The sequence below is a fragment of the Mandrillus leucophaeus genome, unplaced genomic scaffold, assembly GCF_000951045.1.
Source record: "Mandrillus leucophaeus isolate KB7577 unplaced genomic scaffold, Mleu.le_1.0 Scaffold135, whole genome shotgun sequence".
NCBI lineage: Eukaryota > Metazoa > Chordata > Mammalia > Primates > Cercopithecidae > Mandrillus > Mandrillus leucophaeus.
This window is the reverse complement of record NW_012101310.1, coordinates 1560663-1582864: the sequence shown is the minus strand read 5'-3', so window position 1 is coordinate 1582864 and position 22202 is coordinate 1560663. Positions and strand designations below refer to the sequence as shown.

The following is a 22202-nucleotide window of genomic DNA, read 5'->3' as shown; positions in this document are numbered from 1 at the left end:
TCTTCATGGTAGATGGTTTATATTCCTTTGGGTATACTCAGTAATAGGATTGCTGGGTCAAATGGTATTTCCGGTTCTACAGCAAAGGCTAATAGGCTTACTGCCTTTGCAGAATCACGTCTTAGCCGGTCCCTTCTCTTCCTGCCCACCAGTGCCTGGGCCTTTTTGTGGTCCACGTTTCAGTTGTTCTGGCTTCTCACGAACTTCCCAGAAAGACCCTTAGACACAGGAGAGAGGAGAGAGAATGGGACGAAGGGCTTGGAAACTTAAGGGATCCATTGGAGCATGGAGTTCAAAGTGGAGAAAGAAGTGAGATGTTTAATCTCCACCACCTCCTACCTACCTTAATAATTCAGTAACACCTGTTCTTATTGAGCAGTTTTGGTCTTTGTCAGGCACTGAGACATAGGTGATATCTATAGCCCTGCCTTGATGGAGTTTTATGGCTGGTGTGGGAAAAAGAGCAGATAAATAATGGTGCAATTTTAGCAGTGATAAGGGCTGGAGGAAGTGGATGCTGTGAGAACCTAGCCTGGTGCTAGCAATGTCAGGAATGGACACCTTAAGAAAATATACCTATTTTAAGACTGGAATGATGAGCAAGGGTTTCACTTGGCAAAGAGATGGGGAAAGAATGGCTTTTCCAGGAGAGGGAATAGCATTGTGGATGCCTGGAGGCAGGAAGGAGGAACCATGTTTTCAAAGAACCCACAGAGACCCAGTACAGCTGTGGCTTACTAAATTAGCAGGCACGGGGAGGGTGGGAAGTGAGGCTGGGGTAGTCTGCACAGGCCTACCACGAGGAGCTCAGGGGTTATCCTAACCGCACGGGGAAGCCTTTGCAGGGTTTTGTACGAGATCCCATCTGCTGAAGGGATGGGACCCAGATTATTGGCAGGGGGAGGAAATGGGCTGAGAAGACATTTGGAGTGGGGAACTTGCCGAATCACTAGTGAATGACCCACTCCAGTTTACCAAGCGCTTCCTGTGCGGTATCACCCCCTGCCAGGCCTCAGGGTGATGCAGAGATGCCCAGGTGGGGTGTCCTGACCCCTGGGCAGGCCTTTACAAAATAAATGGAGGAGAAGAGTTCTCTGGAATCATAGGCAAAGGAAATTTAAAACAAATACTCTTATTATAGGCATTTGCAAGCCTTTACAGAAGTAGAGGGAATATATAATAAGGTATCACAAATCTATTAATTAAGCCCAACAATTACCTGCCTTTGGCCAATCTCGTTTTATTTGTGCTCCCATCCCCTCCTCCAATTCCCTTGCCCTCCACCCCCTAGATTATTTTAAGGCACGTTTCTGCCTTACTGTTTCAAATGCAAATATTTGAGAATGTATCTTCCAGGAAGAAGACATAATGATAATACCATTATCATATTTAAGAAAACATTAGTTCAATAATATCACCTAATATATACACTCCAGATTCCTCAATTGTCTCAAAAAATGCTTTTTTTTTTTTTTTTTTTTTTTTTTTAAGAAAAAAGAAGAGCGGGGGGTCTTGTTCTGTCCCTCAGGCTGCAGTACAGTGACACCTATAACTCGTGAATCCTAGAACTCCTGGGCTCAAGCAATCCTCCCACCTCAACCTCTCAAAGCACTAGGATTGCAGGCGTGTGCCACCTTACAGCCATGCACCACCACACCTGGCCCCCCAATCCCTTTTATAGCTGCTTTTCTCCCCAGTCCAGGATCCATTCAAGTTCACACACAGATACGTTGGTTGCTGTGTCTCTTCAGTTTCTCTCTCTCTCTCTCCCCCTAAATCTGCTTTATTGAGCTATAATTCACCTACCCATACAATTCACCCATTTACAATGTACAATTCAGTGTTTTTTACTATATTTACAAAGTTGTACAACCATTATCAGATCAATTTTAGAACATGTCATCACCCCAAACAGAATCCTCTGAAGACTTAGGCAGCCCCTAATGTTTCTGTCTCTGTGGAATTGCCTCTTCTGGACATTTCCTATAATGGTATCATACTGTCTGTGGTCTTTTGTGTCTGGACTCTGTCACCTGGAACTCCAAGGTGCATTCACATCGTGGCGTAGATCAGCACTCCATTCTTTTTTATGGCTGAAGAATATTCTGTCATATGGATAGATTGTTTCATCCAAGTCGTTGCCTCAGTCTGTCGCCTCTACACTCGATCCCTTACACCTTTTTTCTTTTGTTTTTCATCACCTTGGCAATTTATGTTTGAGGAGTCCAGGTCAGGTATCTTGTAGAAGAACCTGCATTCTTGATCTGACTGTTCTCTTATGCTCAGGTTCAGGTTCTGCAGTCTGGGCAAGAATGCTGGACAGGGCATGTGGGGTTCTTCTTACCGCATTTGGAGGCACAGCCACCCAGGTTAGCACCCTGCTCATGAGGCGCAGTTTGCACTCTCGGTTAAGGTGCTGGCTGCCAGATTTCTCCTTCGCAGGGGTACATTTTTCCCTTTCTAATTTGTCAGTCATCTGTGAGGTGCCAGTTAAGACCCTGTGAATATCCTGTGCCCTGACAATCGTTCCATCCGCTGCTTTCAGCGTCCATGAGGATTGCGGTCTGAATCCTCTTTGACACTGGGGTTTGCAAATGGTGGTCATCAATTTCTTGTACATTTTTTTATTGGCGTTCTTCTGAAATAAATGTTCTCTCCCCTCCCCCTTGGAGTGAGTGAGTTAGTTGCAGTCATTCATTCATATTTGTGCTCACATCGTCCCACATTTGGCCTGTGGGAGCCCTTTTAAGTTGTTTATGTTCTTTTGTTATCTCTCCATTATTCTTTGAATACTTTCGTACATCTTTGTACACTAAGATATTCCAAATACCTTGCCTTTGGAATTAGTACCAAGGAGCTTCCGATAATATTTGGAAACCAATTTCTAGCCAGTAGGTGTTGTCAACTGTGATGAGATGTCATTCCTTCTGGGCCCTTTCAGTGGAGCATTATGAGAGTGTGTGTGTCACGTGTGTGTGTGTGTATATATATATAAAATGCATGTGATATGTATATGAAGTTGGAGCAGTAGGCACAGGTTATCAGCAGCACAGGCAGAGCCTAAGATTGCCTGTGACCTACTTTGGCCCTCAGTGGTTGAAGTAAAACACTGCTAATAGAGCAGAGACCCGGGAAGGTGCTGTCACCTACACATGGAACACCCACCCTCAATGCCATTACTTGTATTCCTATCCTAGCCAAGTTACAGGACGAGGTGCGACCTCTGCATCGAACCTTACTCTACAGAGACTTATACACAGTGGTCCCAAAATATATGTTTGTGGTTGATGGAAATCTTTTTTGCCCTCCTGGAAAGACACATGGGAAACAAGATATTGTCTCAGGTCTCAAAGTGGAGAGATGGCGGGAGATAGAGGAAAGAGTCATACAGGCTTGGATTCTAATTTCCACTCCTCTATTTAGTAGCCTTGTGACCCTGGACAGTTTTACTTCTGCAAACCCCAATTTCATGATCTGTAAACTGGAGTTGATGCCATTTAACTCGCTGGAGTTGTAAGGATGAAATGAGATTAAATATGTCAGATGGCTAACCTGGAGCCTGCCGTAATAAGCAAGCACTCAGTAGACAGTAGCTCTTGCATTGCTTCTCCCCTCTTAGCCCCCTTATCACCAACATCGTCAGCATCCATAGGTAGACTCGAAGGCTGTTGCCAAGGCTGCTAGAATGCTGGCTGCCCTCCCTGGAAGGCTGCAGTGGGAACGTGGTGGTGATGGTGGTAATGTGTCCATGACAGGAAGGCAGACTCCTGTAGACTGCAGAATCCATCCTAAAGGCTACTCGTTCCCCTTCCTGGCATGTATTTGCTTGACTAGTGTCTGTATGTGAATGAATCTATGGAGAGAGAGACTCCTATCCCTGTCTCTTCTCCTTGGTGACTGGTACCTCCTGCCCTGTAGGCTCCGTCTGCCTTTCTCCCTGTGCAGTTTTATCAACTTGCCAAAACTGGCAGAACTGATCACTTGGGAAGGTATCGGGTGGGCCAGCTGGATGAGATGATGCACTAAAAATGTCTGTGGAAGCTGTAGTTGGCCATAAAGTTGACGTTGGCCGGGAGCCTGTTGGGGTCGCTAGAGGAGTTGCCGTAAGTAGAGAAACACAGTGAAACCACAGTGTAGATCAGGTCCATGTGTCTCCAAGTGAGGTCCACAGATTCTGCAAATCAGAGATGCTGGCGCCGCCTGGGACTTGCTGGATCAGGCCCAGCAGCTGAGAGTGCAGCTGGGACTCTATTTTGGACACTTTCCTCAGTTGATTCTGGCGCACCTCAAAGCTTGAGGACCAGTGATAACCATCCATTTTACAGATGGAGAAATTGAGGCTCAAAGAAGTCAGATTTTCTGGCCGGGGTCTCAAGGCTAGTAATCATTTTCTTGTCTGTGTGAAATTAATGCTTTATAAGGTTCATTTTTGCTAGACACCCTAAGGATATCAGTTTTCCTGAGATGACTTTAATTGGCAACCCAAGTAAGACTGTATGGAGTAAGGGCATGAGAACTTAGCAGGGGCATAGTCAAGCTCCCTGGTTTACCTAATTTGCTGATGGGTTTCTGAGGCAAAGGCTGGCCCTCACCTGCAGATGGTCATTTGGCCAGGTGTCTAGGGTCGTGCTGGCCTGAGGGGTGGGGTGCCCCCCACCCCGAGCCAGTGGTTCCCTTTTGTTGAAGCCCCTCCATGCTTTTTCTGGCCTTTATCTATAAAGTGGCAACCACTTCCTTATCTTCTACTAAGGAAGAGTAAGGCCAGGCCGGCTGCAGTGGCTCATGCCTGTAATTCCAGCACTTTGGGAGGCCGAGGCAGGTGGATTGCCTGAGGTCAAGAGTTCGAGACCAGCTAGGCCAACATGTTGAAACCCTGTCTCTACTAAAAATACAAAAAATAGCCGGGTATGCTGGCGGGCACCTGTAATCCCAGCTACTCAGGAGGCTGAGGCAGGATAATTGCTTGAACCTGCGAGGCATGGGTTGCTGCGAGCCACGATGACGCCACTGCACTCCAGCCTAAGTGACGGGGTGAGACTCCATCTTAAAAAAAAAAAAAAAAAGAGTAAGGTCGTGCACAAGTCCTGGGACACATGTATGATGACCACCTGCGGTGCCTTAGGGGTAAGCCTGCTTCCCAGGTCGCTGTGTGGCTCAGGATGGGAGACATCCCAGTTCCTGCTTGGGGATCTCTGGTATTGAACCCCTAACGTAATTGCTAATAGAACAACAGAGACCCAGTATCAAATACTCTTCAGAGTCATAGTATGTTAGGACACATGTGGCAGTTTCCACTGGCAGTCCTTAATTTTCTCTGCCAGACCAATCCCAGGACTTTGGCAGGCTGCTGAGGATCTCAAGGCTCAGAGGTACTTGGGACTCCGGTTTTCTTGCTGGCAGTGGAAGACATCAAAAGGCAATCTAAAGACTGAATGGAAGCTGGAAGTCGGCTTGGCTGAGAAATCCCTCCTGGCTCACGGAGTTGGGGAACCGGGGAGTCGGGGAGGTGACCGAGCAGCGCCTCAGTGCACATTGTGTGTGTTTAGGTTTGATGTTTTGGACCCGGGGGTTTCAGAATAAAATGTCGTGTGCTGAGTCCTCAGTGCCAGGAGGTGGTGGCCTTAACTCTCTTCTCCCCAGTGGATTCCGGGGCTTCGGGCGGCAAGCGGCACGCAGAACGTTCACCAGCAGAGGGCAGCGGAGGGGTTAACTCCCCAAATCACAGCCTGAGAGAAGAGGAGGGGAGACCTGGTTTGGAGCAGTTCTCTCAGAGCCTGTGCAGGAGGCTTCCTTAATTTGCCTTTCTCCTGAGAGCTGGGTGTGGGAACAGCGTGGGGTCAGGGGAGACCCCTGCCTGCCCTGGCCCAGAATATGGTGACTTAGGAGTTGACAGCAGACTGAGCATCCCTGAACTTCCCCAGCGCCTCCACCCTCAGGGAACCTGAATGGGGGGGGGAAAAATGTCCAATATGGAGAACAGCTTTGATGATATTTCTTGCCTCTCTCCCCAGAACCTGGGATCCTCATCACCAAGCAAAAAGCAGAGCAAGGAAAACACCATCACGGTAAGTGGCTCCGGAAGGGGACTCTCAGGGTGGCTGCGAGCTGGGGCATTTGGCTGGGCTGTTGCCATGGCGATGTGGACCGCCAAGCAGAAGTGATGCCCAACCTGGAGACGGGGAAGTTCCAAAGCTCGGATTTTGCTGAAGTTCCCCATCCACGTCCCCCTCCCACCTCCCCTTCCCCTGTCAATTTCACATTTCACTTCTCTCCTGGTGAGCAAGTGGAAGGAGGGTGGCTGGGATGATGCAGAAGCCATTTTTTTCAGGGCAGGAGGGGAAGGTACGCGTGCGGGAGTGGGTTGAAGGGGGTGGACTGTGCTCAGCGCAAGTGAAGTGACGTGTAAATTACAGCCGCGGCAGGGTTGCTTTTGTGCGGGGTAACTTCTGGAAGATGTCAAAGTTAAAAGCAAGAGAAAGCGCCCTAAGAATAGAGTTCCTAGGAGTTCCTGATGGGAGCAGGCAGCTTGTGCCTAGGTGGCCAGCCTGCCTCCCAGGGCGCTTCGAGATGCCCACCCCCGTGTGGATATGAGGGAGACCCCCCCGCCCATCCCCATGCAGAGGTGAGGGGGAGCCCCACACCCCACCTCTGCTCCTCAGCCCTGTGCTTGGGGCAGGTGGGGCTGGACATCATTGCCCCCCCTGAGAGGCACAGACCTGACAAGTGTGATCCTGGGTTTGCTATTTTGACACAAATGCAGGAGAGCAGGGAACGGGGGATTGCTCTCTTAGACTCCAACTCACACAGCTCTGAGCCATTCCGACCACCCCCATAGAGACAAAACCAAGAGTGGGTGTATTTCCCTGCTTCATCCAGGCTGCACATCCTGCTTTGGGAGAAAAAGTTTAGGTAAACAATTAACGATGGCAATTGCTGCAACTTTTGTGTGCATTTATGATGCGCAAGTAGGGATCCAAGCAGCTCATTTAATTGTCCATTAGCTATAGGAAGTGTGAGTTGTAGAATCAATATAGTGTAACGACGACGAACGTGGACTCTGAGGCCAGAGTGTCAGTTATATTAATGACTGGGCAGCAGCCTGGGGCAAGTTTCTTGACTCCTTCCCGTCTCAGTCAATAACCATCAAGTGGGGAAATGGGGGGGTGGCGGGTGGTCTGTGCCTTAGGAATGGTGTAGAGACTAAATGGGTCCATCCATGGAAAGCACTTAGAACAGAGCCTGCATATAGTAAGTGCTCTGTACACACTATATCACCCTGTTGACAGATGAGGAAACTGAGGCACAGAGCTGCACCTTGCTCACGGTCACCCAGCTGGGAAGTATCAGGATTTGAAATCTATGCCCTTACCACAGTGCCCCTTCTGGAGCTGGCTTGGGTTCCTTGTGTCATGAGCTCCTTTGGAATGCCCTGTGCTGATGGACGGTGTCTCCAAGGGCGGGGCAGAACAACTCAGCCTGCTTGGACCGTGGGTAGCAGCAGCCTTTCTGTTACTGGTGGAGTTGATGGAGCTGGTGGGGAGGGGGTGTGGGCAGGCTCGGGTGCAGAGTTCCAGAGGGTACAGTGGCCCATCTTCAAATTGTCACAAAATGCCCCAGAATGCTGGGACACAGCAGGAGCTCTCCACCGTCTTCTGAAATACATAAAAAGGAGGGGGAGGAGAAAGTGGGGAGTGGGAGTGGGAGACGTATTTGAATTCTAAAAGGAAAACAAAAATGCAAAGTGAAAAGCAGAGTGTTACGTCATGGAGGGTTGCCTTAAAGGCGTTTAGTGATGGTGCCCGGGCCACGGGGTGGGGCACCTGCTGGACTTCGTCTTGCAGCCAGAGCTTCAGGTGTGGTCAGAGCGGGCAGCACACCTCGCCCACGCCTGCCTTCCCTGTTCCTTCCTGCTGAGCCATGTCATTGCTTCTCATGAGGGAGTCTGCCAAGTGTACTCTGAAACCTCCAAGACCTTTGTTTAAAATGCAGATGACACCCCGGCTATACAAGTTGTTTTCTCTGGGGCCAGACTGGAAAATCTGCATTTGAACCAGTGCCCCAGAGGTTTTAAGTGAACACTCTTGCCTTGGAGAATTTTTTTGCCGAGGAAGCTGAGCAAAGGAGGGACCACAGGTCACAAAACAAGTGAGCAGAGCTCAGGGCTTGAACCCAGGTCTCCTGGCTGCCAGCCCAGGACACTTCCCAGTGTGCCACCTGGCCTTGGCCTTGGCCCACAGGTGCCTTTTCCCTTCCACACGCACTGCTCTCCCATGCTCAGCCTCTTTCTCTGGGTTCTCATCTTCCAGAGTTCATGGTTTCCCAAGAAGGAGACACTCAGCGGGGAGGGGATGGTTCAGGTCTCAGGAGGCTGGGATATGAACTTCCCTGTCGGTGGTATGTAGGGATGAGGTGAGCCGCTTCCCGTGCTGTCTGATCCCACAGAGCTTCCAGGCCTGGGCAGCAAAGGGTGGTGGGTCCAGAGCAAGAATAGAGCTGGATTCTGACGCTCCTTCTTCCCCACCCGTAGCCTGGAGCTAGTTTTCGGGGGACAGACACGTGGGCTCCCTGACAGCAGCGGTCAGGGTCTGGCAGCCTTGCTGGGTCTTGTTTCCGCTGTCCCTCGTGTGGGGCTGGCAGGTGGAGTGTGCTGTTTGATTGGGAGTGACGGGTGCTCGCGGCAGCTCACAGCCCTTGGCAGGAGCGTGAACGCGTCTGAATCTAGAGGGTTTCAGAAAAGAGGGCAACAGAGCCACCCGGCCACACTCTCACCTGGGAAGAGGAACGTGGGGACTCCTGTGGTCCTCAGCTTCGGGGCTTCGCAGCGTAGCCACAGAACCCGGGGTGAGAGCTAGGGGCTGGAGGGAACCCTTGGGGTCGTGTCTTCTCTTCTTCTCTGTTCCACAGAGCTCCGGGGCTGGCTTTTTCCTCTCCCATACCGTCCCCGGTCCGCTTTCCTCTGGGAGAAAATTCAGAGACAGTTGGACTTGAGCCCTCTGTTGTCAAACCGTTTTCCCTTCTCTGCGGCAGGCAAGGTGGTCAAACAGGCCGTGCAAGGAGCCTGTGTGTGGCCTCTGCTCCCCACAGGCTCCTGCTGGGCCAGGACTCGGGGGAGGGGCGTGCCTTGGGGCCTCCCTATGTCGGACGCCTTGGGTGGGTCACACGTGCGTTCAGCGGCTCTCACACCCCGGCCAGGTGGTTTTCTAGCTGGTATGTCCCATTGCGTACCCCTCAGAGAGCTGCTGGGAGGCAGCCCTTGTGCTTCTGGCTGCTCCTGTGCAGAGAAGCCCTGCAGGAACGCCAGCTGCACAGTGGACCCCAGCCGCAGGGGAGGGACGAGGGTGTCCCTCCATTTACCTGAGGGTTGGAAGCAACAGAGTTGGTGCAAGAGCAAAGATGCAGCTTTGCTGAGGACACTGGTCTCCGGGGAAGTGAGGGTGGGACCGCCTGCCGGAACTCGCCCTGAGCAGTACGCACGGGGAGGCGTGCTCCCCCTCTGGCTCCCTCTTGAGCACCCTTCCTTTTTGAGCCCCTGTCTTGGGTGGGGAGCGGGCACATTTACACCTTAGTGTGTTGGAAAGGTAGTGTGACAGAGGCTGAGAGCCTAGACTGAAGCCGGCTTGCCTGGGTTCAGACCCTGGTCCACCATTCCATGCACAAACTGTGCGATCCTGCATAGGTGACTTAGCCTCTCTGTGCCTCAGTTTCCTTATCTGTACAATGGGGATAATAATAGCACTTGCCTTACAGGGCTGTTGTGAGGATTAAATGAGCTAATACACGTAAAACGCTGAGAACTGTGGCTGGCACATTATTTGCTTTTGTTGAACAAACAGAAAGTGGATCTTTAGGATGGCAGTGAGGCTCCTGCTATGCCTGGGAGGCCTTGGGAGGAGGATGAGGTCTTTTCAGAGGTGTAGCTGGACCCTGGTGTTAACCATCTGGAAAATGTTACCCAGGGGAAGACAGGAATCCGTATGTGGAAAGTCTTCTCCCACCTTCTCTTCCCTCCCTGGGCTTTGGAGCACCATAGGATGGAGCTATGTGGCCCTCCCAGCCCTTCTGATCCAGGAACATAGGAACCTTGACTTGGAGGTCTAGAGGTCATAGAAAGGACACAGCAAGGTTAAAAGTGGTGGCCCAGGAATTAGGAAGCTGATTCTAGACCCTGCTCTGCCACTTACAGTGAACTGGAGAGGTAAACATTCTGTGTCTCAGTTTCCTCATCTGTGCATAAGTTTGCACTAGACCGTTGCAAATAAACACTGAGGCTCCAGTAGCTTCTGGGACATGTGCGCACACACAGCTCTCACCATGCCCCTCTGCTGCCGCTGCCTCCCTCTCTCTGAAGGGACTGTTCTCCCATCTTCCATCCCCACGGATGGAAACATGCTTCCTCTCCACCCAGGTCAGTGAACTCAGGGTTTCTCAACCTCAGCACCATTGACATTTTGGGTTGGATAGCTCTTTGTTGTTGGGGGACTGTCCCATGCATTGTAGATGTTTGTCAGCTTCCCTGGCCTCTACTCACCAGAGGCCAATAGCATCCATCCCCGACCCCACCCAGCTGTGACAACCAGTAATGTCTCCACATTGCTACATGTTTCTGGGGTGGGGGTAAAATTGCCCCTGGATGGGCATCACTGAATTGACTTCATGGTGTTGTCAAGCCTACTTGTAGAGTATCCCAGGCTTCTTCTAATCCCCTCTTGACTACACTGCTCCCGGCTGCTATCATGACCCCCCGTCCCCCATCACTGCAGACTTCCCTGGTGGCCACAGTCGCGTTCTGCCTCCAGCCTGTCCTCTGTGCTGTAGTGGGGGTGCTTACCCCAGGCAGCAGCCTGATGAATCGTTACTCTCCTGCAGGGTGCTTCTGTGGTCCCCGCTGTCCTGCTTTCAGGATAGACCTCGGCACCCCTGCAAGACCCCTTCTCACCTCAGTCTTGTCTACTCCCTGACTCTGAGCTCCGCCAAACTGAGCAACACGGTCCCCACCTGTGGGGCATATCCTCTCATCCTGGGTCCTTTCCCTTCCTGCAGTATCCTTCTCACCTTCCCACCCCTCTGTCTGCTGGGGCCTACTATTACCTAAATCTAAGTTTCCTCCCCCGGACCCCCAGTCCTTCCAGTAACCTCAGCACCTCGGGCTTACTCCACTGGCAGGTTTATCCCGAAGAATTACAGTGACTTGTTGATGGAACTGTTGAGAGCGGAGATGATGCCTTATATCCCTAGCCTCCGGCCACTGCACCAAGGAGCATCTCCTGAGCAGCCACTGTGTACCCAACAGTGTACCAGCGAGGAGGGAAACAGCAGGGAAAAGATGGTCCCCATCCCCTCATAGAGCAGGCTGTCTGGCAAGGAGGAGAAACGTGAAATAAACCATCACGAGACATATCATTACAAATATATTGCATGCAGATTGCCGGGAAGATCTAACGTAGCACGTGGCACTGAGCAGCCTTTCGACGGATGTTCGAATGGAAAGTGGATGAGCAAATAGCCCATGCCATAGCTTCGTGGTCGAAGCTTGAACTCTGCAGTCAGCTGGGTCTAGATTCGGATACCTTGCTTCTGTGATCCTCGGTTTCCCCATATACGATGAGGCTGTTCTTCCTCCCCTGTGGAGTTGGTAGGAAGATAAAATGAGAATACATGCAAAGCCCGAGAGAGGGTGTCTGAGTCAGGGCTCAGTCCTGCAGGAGTGAGGATTTGGAGAAATCCCAGTGGGCTTCCTGGGAGGGAGAAATCCCAAAATGAGAGAGGACGGAGACAGTGGCAGGCACCTCTGGGCTCTACCTGAGGACTGGTATCCTGAAGGAGTGGCAGAAGCAGCAGGGTGATGGGTCCCTAACGAATTCCCACATTCTACTGCTTTTACTCTTCTGCCCCAACCTGTTTTCTGTTCCTGCATTAGTTTGCTAAGGATTATGGCCTCCGGCTCCATCCATGTCCCTACAAAGGACTTGATCTTATTCTTTGTTACGGCTGCATAGTATTGCATGTTGTTTATGTACCACATTTCCTTTATCCAGTCTATCGTTGATGGGCGTTTAAGATGATTCCATGTTTTTGCTATTGTGAATAGTGCTGCAGTGAACATATGCGTACATGTGTCTTTATGTAGAAAGATTTCTATTCCTTTGGGCATATACCCAGTAATGGGATTGCTGGGTCAAATGGTAGTTCTGTTTTTAGTTCTTTGAGGAATCTCCACATTGCTTTCCACGTGGTTGAACTCATTTACACTCCCTCCAACCGTGTATAAGTGTTCCCTTTTCTCTGCAATCTCGCCAGCACCTGTTATTTTTTGACTTTTTAATGATAGCCATTCTGATTGGCATGCCATGGTATCTCATTGTGGTTTCGATTTGCCTTTCTTTAATGATTAGCGGTGATGAGCATTTTTGCATATGCTTGTTGGCTGCATATATGTCTTCCTTTAAAAAGTGTCTGGGCCGGGTGCAGTGATTCACGCCTGTAATCCCAACACTTTGGGAGGCCAAGGTGGGTGGATCATCTGAAGGTCAGGAGTTCAAGACCAGCCTGACCAACATGGTGAAACCCCATCTCTACTAAAAATACAAAAATTAGCCAGGCGTGGTGGTGGGCACCTGTAATCCCAGCTACTCAGGAGGCTGAGGCAGGAGAACCCGGGAGGCGGAGGTTGCAGTGAGCTGAGATCATGCCATTGTACTCCAGCCTGGGCGACAAAAGCAAAACTTCGTCTCAAAAAAAGAATAAAAAAGTGTCTGTGTATGTCCTTTGCCCACTTGCCATGTAGGATCTTAAGAACAGGGCTCTGTGGTTTGTTTATCTCTGTGGCTTGTCTTCCATTCTGGGGAACACAAGGTCTCCCCCAGGGGCCGTCCCATCCCCGCTGAATGGATCACGAATGCTCGTTCTCAGAGTGTGGTCCCCAGACCTTCAGCATCACTTGAGAACTCAGACCCCATTCCGAGCTCCTGAATCAGACACTGGGGGGTGGGACCCAGCAACCTGTGTCCTCTAGGTGACTCTGAGGCATGTTCATCCTCGACTCTGGGACAAGAAGGGGACTGAGTGGTGCTTAGGCAGGTCTCAGCCCTCCTCAGGACTTCCATGGCCTTTTAGATGATTGGCTTGGAGCCAGCCAGGATGCATCATTGAAGAGGCTGTCCTTGGTACCGTCTCCCACTCTGGCTAGCAGGGTCTGTCTGCACAGGCCTCCTGGGGTGGGCGGTGGCATCCTCACTCCGAGGGTAAGTCAACTCAGGAAGATTTTGGGAAACAAGACTGGCCAAGACCCATTTCCCCTCCTGCCTGCCCTGTGTTTGGCCAAGCCTCTTCCTGACATGGGAAAGTCCTTTCTTTGTAGGAAAATGTTTCCCCAACAAGAAGGCAAGGCCAAGAGCAGTTTGGGTGAGGGAAAGGGGAGAGATACCTGCAGGGCAGGCCACTCCAGAAGGCGTTCAGACCCGCCTCTGAGTACCCAAAAATCTGCTCGTTCCATCATTCTTAATGCTCAATTTACTTTAATATCATAATTAATTTATCATTAAATTTGATTGAAATTTTCATGGACTGCATTATTAAGCAAAATAAAGGTGGACCGTGATGACCGTAATTTGTTGAAATGAGAATGACTGGAACACAAAATAAGGAATCTGTGTGCTTTTGAAATCCGTCCCTTGTTTTCATGATTGCCTGCTTGGCAGTGGGTTATGGAGGCCCAGAAAGGAGACTTGCCTCTGGACACACCTTGGGGACTCAGCCCGAAACCACGACTTGGGGAGACAGTTTTCTGATGCTGGCCTCAAGAACTGGCCCTTCCTTCTCTCACTCAGGCTGCTGACACCTGGGAGAAAACTCCCCAGCCCCAGCCGATCTTCATCGAGCCTTTGTTTTTTTTAATTCATCACAGTGCTCATTTTTTAGAGTTTAGGAAACTGTGCTGTTTTTATTTATTTTTTTTTTTTGAGACAGAGTCTCACCCTGTCGCCCAGGCTGGAGTGCAATGGCACGATTCAGCTCACTGTACCCTCCACCTCCCAGGTTCAAATGATCCTCGTGACTCAGCCTCTTGAGTAACTGAGATTACAGGTGCCCACCACCATGCCTGGCTAATTTTTGTATTTTTAGTAGAGACGGGGTTTCACTGTGTTGTCCAGGCTGGTCTCGAACTTCTGACCTTGTGATCTGCCCACCTGGGCCTCCCAAAGTGCTGGGATTACAGGTGTGAGCCACCATGCCCTGCCACAAGGTACCTTTTAAAAAACTATCTTGATTTTCCCTGCTCATCATTAAATTCAGATTAAATATTTTTGATAGGATTTTTTTTAACCCAGGCTAAAGTGTAGTGATATAATCATAGCTTACTGCAGCCTCAACCTCCCAGGCTCAAGAGATCCTCCTGCTTCAGCCTCCCAAGTAGCTGGGACTACAGGCATGCACCACCATGCCTGGCTAGTTTTGTTTTTTATTTTTTGTAGAGACAAGGTCGTGCTATGTTGCCCAGGCTGGTCTCGAACTCCTGAGCTCAAGCAATCTGCCCACCTTGGCCTCCCAAAATGTTGGGATTGCAGATGTGAGCCACCATGCCCTGGCCAGGAATCTTACATGGATAATGTTGTATTCTTAGAAGTTACACATTTTGTAAAGAAGAAAGAGGCCCAGCACAGTGGCTCACGCCTGTAATCCCAGCACTTTGGGAGGCCGAGAAAGGCGGATCACTTGGGGTCAGGAGTTTGAGACCAGCCTGGCCAACGTGGTGAAATCCTGTCTCTACTGAAAATACAAAAACTGGCCAGGTGTGGTGGCGCACACCTGTAATCCCAGCTACTCGAGAGAGGCTGAGGCAGGAGAATCACTTGAGCCAGGGAAGCAGAGGTTGCAGTGAGCCAAGATCGTGCCACTGCACTCCAGCCTAGTGACAGAGCTAGACTCTGTCTCAAAAAAATAAATAGAAGAAAAGAAATGGAGAAAGAGAAGAAGGAATTATCCTTGGCAGAATTTGGTGCAGCCCTGTCATCTCCAGGATTCTCCATGTCATTCCTGTGCCTGATCCTTCTGCTGAGTCGTGTTTCCCTCTAGGTTGGTGGGAACCTCAGCCTTTGCCTTAACCACGTGTCAGGATCCGGGAGGAGTAGGCTACTTCTATTGCCGGGGACTTCTCCCCAGTCTGCGACTGAGATCTGTGCGCTGGCAGCTGGGGAGGGGGTGTGGGCTAGATTTACTTCTAACCACCCAGGAGCTTCCCGAACCACAGGTTACAACTGGAGGTCCATGGGCCCAACTTGGCTGGCAGAAGAGTTTGTTGGGCTTACATGGTGTTATTGTTTATATTATTATGGTTTTTAACCTTGAATTAATTGCCAACACTTAGAAATGGAGACACTTTGCATAGAAATCCCCATTTTCAGCTTCCCTCGAGTCATCACGTAATCTGTCAGCACTGCACTCCTCAGAAACGCTTGACAACAGTTGGCAAAAGCTGAGCAGAATCTGCCCCTTGGACACATCTCTGTAGCCTCCGACCCCTGCCCAAAGTAGAGGCTGTCCGCCCTCCTATTCCAGCTGCAGTTTCTGTGACACTTGGGCACCTCACTGGCTTGCACGCCCCGCCCAGCTTTGGAGTTTGTGTCCTGGACCCAAAACCTCAGGGCGGGATCATTTTTTAATGTGTGACATTTTCTACTTCAGCAGGTGCTTGGGCTGCAAGGAGGGATTAAAGACTTATAAGGCTCAGGCCTTGCTCCCACAGAGGAAGCAAATTAGCCCACGTCCTAGGAGAGGTGGGAATCTGGGGCCTGAAGCCACCTCCACACAGTGGGGAAAAACCAGGGAGCATTGCGAATGTGCTTGGGCAGAAAAGTCTGAGACGACCCAGAAGTTTCTGTACTTCACTCTCCTTAGCTAGGGCCAGCCTTACACGTGCAGCCCAGATTATAATTTTTTTTTTTTTTTTTGAGACAGAGTCGCTCTGTCACCCAGGCTGGAGTGCAGTGGCGCAGTCTCAACTCACTGCAACCTCCACCTCGTGGGTTTAAGCAATTTTCCTGCCTCAGCCTCCTGAGCAGCTGTGATCACAGGCGCCCACCACCACGCCTGGCTAATTTTTGTATTTTTAGTAGAGAAGGGGTTTCACCATGTTGGTCAGGCTGGTCTCGAACTCCTGACCTCATGATCCGCCTGCCTCGGCCTCCCAAAGTGCTGGGATTACAGGTGTGAGCCGCCGTGCCTGGTCCCCCCAGATTATAATTTTAAGCTGTATTTGTTTGTATGATACATATCATGACATAACATTTGCAAGGTAACCTCTCCCCCCGACCCTCACCCACACAGTTCCTTTCCTTGGAAGCAAATGATGTTACCTGTTGCCAGAAGTATTTGATACGCAAATAACCAAATGTGTATTATACAGGTGACCCTTGAACAACATGGGGGCTAGGGGTGCCCCCTCTCCACCCATAGTCCAAAACTGACATATAACTTTGGACTCCTCCAGAACTTAACTCCTAATAGCCTCTTGTTGAGTGGAAGCCTCACTGACATGAACACATATTTTGCATATTTATGTGTATTATACACTGTATCCTTACAGTAAGCTAAAGAAAATAAAATGTTAAGACAGTTATAAAGAAGAAAAATATAATTACTGTTCTTTAGGTGGAAGTGGATCATCCTCAAGGTCTTCATCCTCAATATCTTCACATTCAATGGGCAAAGGAGGAGTAGGAAGAGGAGGGACTGGTCTTGTCTCGGGTCACAGAGGCAGGAGAGAAAATATATGTATAAGCGAACCCCTGCACTTCAAACCTGTGTTGTTCAAGGGTCCACTGTATATCTCTTCCTTTTTAAAAAGGAACTGTAATACTCTTCGCTTGCATTTTTTTTTCTTACCTTCACCTAACCGAATATACTGGCACACTTTTCTTATTAAATTTTTTTTTTTTTTTGAGAGAGAGTTTCGCTCATACAATGGCATGATCTCAGCTCATTGCAAAGCTAGAGAGCACTGGTGCCATCTCGGCTCACTGCAACCTCTGCCTCCTGGGTCCAAGTGGTTCTCCTCCCTCAGCCTCCCGACTAGCTGGGATTACAGGCATACGCCACCATGCCCAGCTAATTTTGTATTTTTAGCAGAGATAGGGTCTCTCCATGTTGGTCAGGCTGGTCTCAAACTCTCAACCTCAGGTGATCCGCCCGCCTCAGCCTCCCAAAGTGCTGGGATTACAGGCATGAACCACCGCGCCCGGCCACTTTTCTAATATTTAAGAACTTTGTCACTGCATCCTTTCTGATTTCCATAGATGTCTGTCTCATACTTTATTTAACCATTCCCCTGCTGATGGACATTGGAGTTGTTTTCCGGCCTTTAACTGCCGTAAATAGTGCTGTCGTGAAAAAGCGTGTATGGACATCACCGCCCCCATGCAACTGTATCTGTAGGATAGACTCTTGTGCAATTGCCGGGTCAAAGGCCCTGGATGTTTGCAATTTTGATCCTAGTAAACTGCCCTCTGGAGAGGTGGTACTGGTTCACAACCCCTCTGGGTTGGTGGTGAGCGCCTGTTGCCCCTCATATGAAGTGCTGGCCCCTGGAGCACGGGAAGATCCCTGTGCATGTTCTGTCAATGTGGAGGCTGCTGTAGTGCCATGTCCCCCGGGAGCAAAGCCTTCCTCGCTATTCCAGTCTCCAGCAGAGTCGTTCTTTCTTGTTCTGTGCCCTACAGATAAACTGTGTGACGTTCCCTCACCCAGACACGATGCCAGAACAGCAGCTGCTGAAACCGACCGAGTGGAGCTACTGCGACTACTTCTGGGTAAGCAGTGCCTCCGTTTCCCCCACAGCGTGACCCCAATGACTGAGAGTGGACCCCCAGGATGGGTAGGAGGGACCTGGATCTTAAAGTGGAGGGGCCTTTCTCATTGGAGCCTGAAGGGCTGGGGTTAAATTTTACACCCGAGACAGGAACTTGGGACCCTCTTGGAGTCCAGCTCATTCTCTAAATCTCAGGGATTCAGCAGGACTTTTGTTCACATTACAGACACTTCAACCAGAATGTAGGTAAGCGGAGGGCCATTTTCTCCAATGCTCAGTGAAGGCAGGAGACTAGAATCCGCCTCAATAAATAAACGTGGGCTCCAGACCTGCTTGTCACTTACGTGAGTGACGTTGGACAAGGGCTTCACCTCCTCGGGCCTCACTGTACTCATCAGAATTGTGAGGCGGTGGGGGCACAGGATCTTCAGAGAGCTCCAGCTTGGATAATCCTATAATTCTGAAACTTTTGCAGATCTCTTAGCAAACACAGAGTTTTTGTTTTGCAAGATTCCAGAAAGTTCTGTGGGTGGATGGTGGCGATGGTGGCACAGCCGTGTGAATGTACTTCATGCCACTGAACTGTATTCTTGAAAATGGCTAAAATGGTCAGTTGCATGCTAGGTGTATTTTTTTTTCCACAATAAATAAATTTTTAGAAATGCAGAGTCCTGTACTTCTGAACATTCTGCGAATGGTCCTGGGCCATTCGCATGTGAAAGTCATCGTGACTTTCAAAATTAGATCACCCCTTTCTGGAATCAGTTAGTAGGGATGGTCATACAACCCTGTGAATATATTAAAAACCACTAAATTGTACACTTCAAAAAAACAAGTGTCCAGAGACCCCAAGGAACAATAAATAAGTAAAAACTTGTTTCCACCACTGTGCAGAATGGATTTTTTGAGACAGAGTCTCACTGTCTCACCCAGGCTGGAGTGCAGGGTGTGATCTTGGCTCACTGCAGCCTCCATCTCCTGGGTTCAAGCGATTCTCCTGTCTCAGCCTGCTGAGTAGCTGGGTACAGGTGTGTGCCGCCACACCAAGCTTTTTTTTTTTTTTTTTTTAAAGTAGAAACAGGGTTTCACCATGTTGGCCATGCTGGTCTCAAGCTCCTGGCCTCAGGCAGTCCACCCGCCTTGGCCTCCCAAAGTGTTGGGATTACAGGTGTGAGCCACTGCGCCCAGCCGGATTATCTACACTTTTTAGATTTGCTAACCGAATACTAGAAAAAAGGTGCTTTTTTCTTTCTACAAAATCACTTGTACCTTAGAAGATACACAGAGATCACTGTTGCCTCCACCTCTCACCAAGGCACAATTTCTGTAGCTCCAGCTGTGCTACATCCAGGGTAGAGATCTGTGCCTAGGTTGAGGAAACCGTAAAAAGGGGCTCATCTTTGGCACCAGACAGACCTGGGCAGGTGAGCTCAGAGGCGGGGGAAGCAAGCATCAGAGTGTGCAAGATTTTCTAGGCCCCAATAAGTGAGTTTTATTCTGCTTGTGGAAGGAGGATGTTGGAAGGTCTTAAGCAGCAATATGATGTGATTTGATTCATAGACGTTGTCCAGGTAGGGGTGGGAAGTTGACAGGTGACCGGAAGAGACCAGGAAAGATGGTAGTGGAGGCAGAGGAGGGAGAGATGTACCTGGGTTTGGAAACATCATCTCTCAAGAGAGGTGCAGTAAATGGAGGATTCAAGGAGAGAGTGGTTTGAGCCCCAGAAATGGGTATCCTGGGAGCCTGGAGGTCAACGTGTGGGGTCTCAAGCCTTGGAAAGTTGGCAGGAATGTCCGATGCTCCCTGCTGCCAGCAGCATCCGGAGAGTGACACTTGTGAGTTCTTATCTTAACTCAAGCTCTCTGGGGACTCTGATACTTAATCTGCAATCCACTTATCCCCCTGACCATCAAGGCATTTTCCATGAATAGAAATTTCTGTCTCTTGACACAGTCATTAAAACCTGTTTCTTCTGGCTGGTTTTCCCGGGAGTGCATGGATAGCTCAGCACATCCATCCTATAAGGGAGGCAGATTGGAGCTCAGTATTTGGGTAATTTTCCTTCTGCTTTGTCATCAAGATGTAGCATTCGTAGGGTGAAGCGCAGCGATCTTCAGTGGACGTTGCTTTTAAACTGCAAGACCAGCCCGACCGTGACCCCGTAGCGTGGTGATCTCCCTGTCATCAGGGACGTTAGCAGTGTGACCAGAGGGCTTTGAGTTATGGCACCCGAGGGAGAGGGGTCCCACACTGGGGGAACTGCGAAGGTGTCCATAACATCCTTCATCTACTTGTGATCCTAAATGGGGTTCCCTGAAGGCATCAGCAACCCCTTTTCTTTCCCCTCTCCTAAAATGTCTGATCTGGATGGGATCTGAGAGATGCAACCCACTCCTATTTCAAGGGGGTGGTCTGTGGGGATACTGCCTAGGATTGGACACCCTGTGGCTGGACACTGTTCTCACCAATGCACCTCTCTGTCTGGGATATCAAAGACCTGTTCTGAACACCCTCCATTAACTATCAAAGTGTTTGACCCTGGGTTGCTGATAGGGAAAAGCTGTAAGGGGGAGGACACTTTTAGGCATGCTGATGGCTAGTGCCTGGAATGGCCCTGGGAGCTGGTGCCACGGCCGTGCGGGCAGATGTGTGGCTGAATCTCAGGCAGGGGAGTGGCAGGAAAGGGGCATTCAGGTATGCTTGAAGAAATGCAGGTAATACAAAAGAAAATAAAACATTTAATTTTGAAATTTTAAGAATATTTGTTTGCAAAATTAATTGGGTCCTAAGTATTTATTTCGTTGACTTGCCCATCCTCCCCAAGTTTGGACTTCTATTTAAAAGTAACTAATAACAGATACCATGTATTGGGTACATAATATGTGCACAGCAATGTGCTCAGCTGTATACATATGTTATTTACCCTGAAGTGACCCTTTGAAGGTAGGGCTGTTACTTCCTCAGTTTTGCAGATGAAAAAACTAATGCCTGGAGTGAGTGAAGAACTTGGCCAAGGTCACCCAGCCAGTATTTCAGGGCAGCCTGTCCTGTGCTCTCCTCCGGCCTCCCTTCGATCCACTTTCTCCCTGTGATTGATTTTTCTCTCCTGTGATCTTTTATGAATGTATGTTTAGAGGGTGTCACTGCCCTACCAGTATAAGAAGCTGATAGAAGACAAGATGGCTTAAGGCTGGGGGCACCTGCTCCTGAGCTCACACATAGTCCAGCTGGGAGTCAGGATGCCAAGATTCGCCGAGGGCCAAGCCAGGCTCTGTAGCCACCTGGTTGGAAGTCGTAGGCCGTTAGGCATCACAGCCGGCGCTCTTGGACACTTGCCCTTCTTCCTCTCGGTTCCCAGGTTGGGAGAGTTAAGGGGCTTGGATGTGGGGATACAGCAATTGTAAGAGCCTGAGCATCGGAAAGCACTGTTGGGAGACGGGGCACCAGGAGAGACGTCTGAGTTAGGGCAGCAGAGACGGCTGCTCCCGTGTCTTGTGCTGGGCTGGGGTTGGCAGACATATCTAGGAGCTGTCCTCTCTCTTTGCTATTCTCCCTGGCTCCAGACACAGACTTGCCCTAAACTGTTGTGCTTCTGCTTCCTTTGTAGGCTGATAAGAAGGACCCCCAAGGCAACGGCACTGTGGCTGGGTTTGAACTACTGCTTCAGAAACAGCTGAAGGGCAAACAAATGCAGAAGGAAATGTCAGAATTCATCCGGGAAAGGTGAAGCCTGGTCCCCTCCCAGCCCTGGGGCCTGGCACCAGTGTTCCCCGGGGGCCCCGTGGCCAGGGGGCGACAGCACAGGACTCCGCACTGCACACTCAGCATTGGGCTGGTTAGCACCAGGTGGCAAACTCATGGCCCCTGGGACGGATCTGGTCAGCAGATGTGTAGCTTTGGCTGATAGAATGTTTTTAAATATTTGAACCGACACACAAAAATGGGTAGATTTCATATTAAAATCTGGATATTTTGCACACCTTGAAAGAGCAGAAGTGTTGGCAGGATTGCCTCCACATCCCTCACGCGACAATTGGCCGGAGCTGAGTAGCAGCTACTCTTGTAGAGGGGGTGTTTGTGTTCCCATTTTGCCACAGTCTCCACCACTCCGCACTGTATTCTCCCGCAGACTTCTTCACTCCTTTACTTATGTATCTGGCCGTCATTTGAAGCACTGCCCTTTACCATAACCGATGGGGGGAAAGTTATAGTTCAATTCATCGTTAGCCAAAACCTGTGTTCAGGGCAGGAGAGGTAGAGCCCTCCTCCTACCCCATCCCTGCCTCAGGGATTGTAACAGTATTTTGTCTAAAGAGCTTGGGAACACAGATGAAGAAATGATAAATTTAGCCCAATGGAAATGGAGAAATCTACAAAGAGAAAGAGAAGTTCCTTCTCT

The 22202-nt window shown here is 49.8% G+C and overlaps 1 protein-coding gene across 5 annotated transcripts in view; it reads left to right on the top strand.

The window, feature by feature from the left end:
* Nucleotides 1–22202, top strand: part of GAS7 (growth arrest-specific 7) — a 234910-nt gene that overhangs the window by 173663 nt on the left and 39045 nt on the right. For 4 of the 5 annotated variants that reach the window (XM_011973163.1, XM_011973162.1, XM_011973164.1 and 1 more), the window contains 3 exons: nt 6012–6065; nt 17715–17804; nt 21411–21526. In XM_011973163.1, the coding sequence (XP_011828553.1) occupies nt 6012–6065; nt 17715–17804; nt 21411–21526 (260 nt within the window). Of the gene's footprint in view, nt 1–6011; nt 6066–6258; nt 6343–17714; nt 17805–21410; nt 21527–22202 lie in introns of those variants that run through there. The other variant, XM_011973165.1, reaches the window with a different exon arrangement.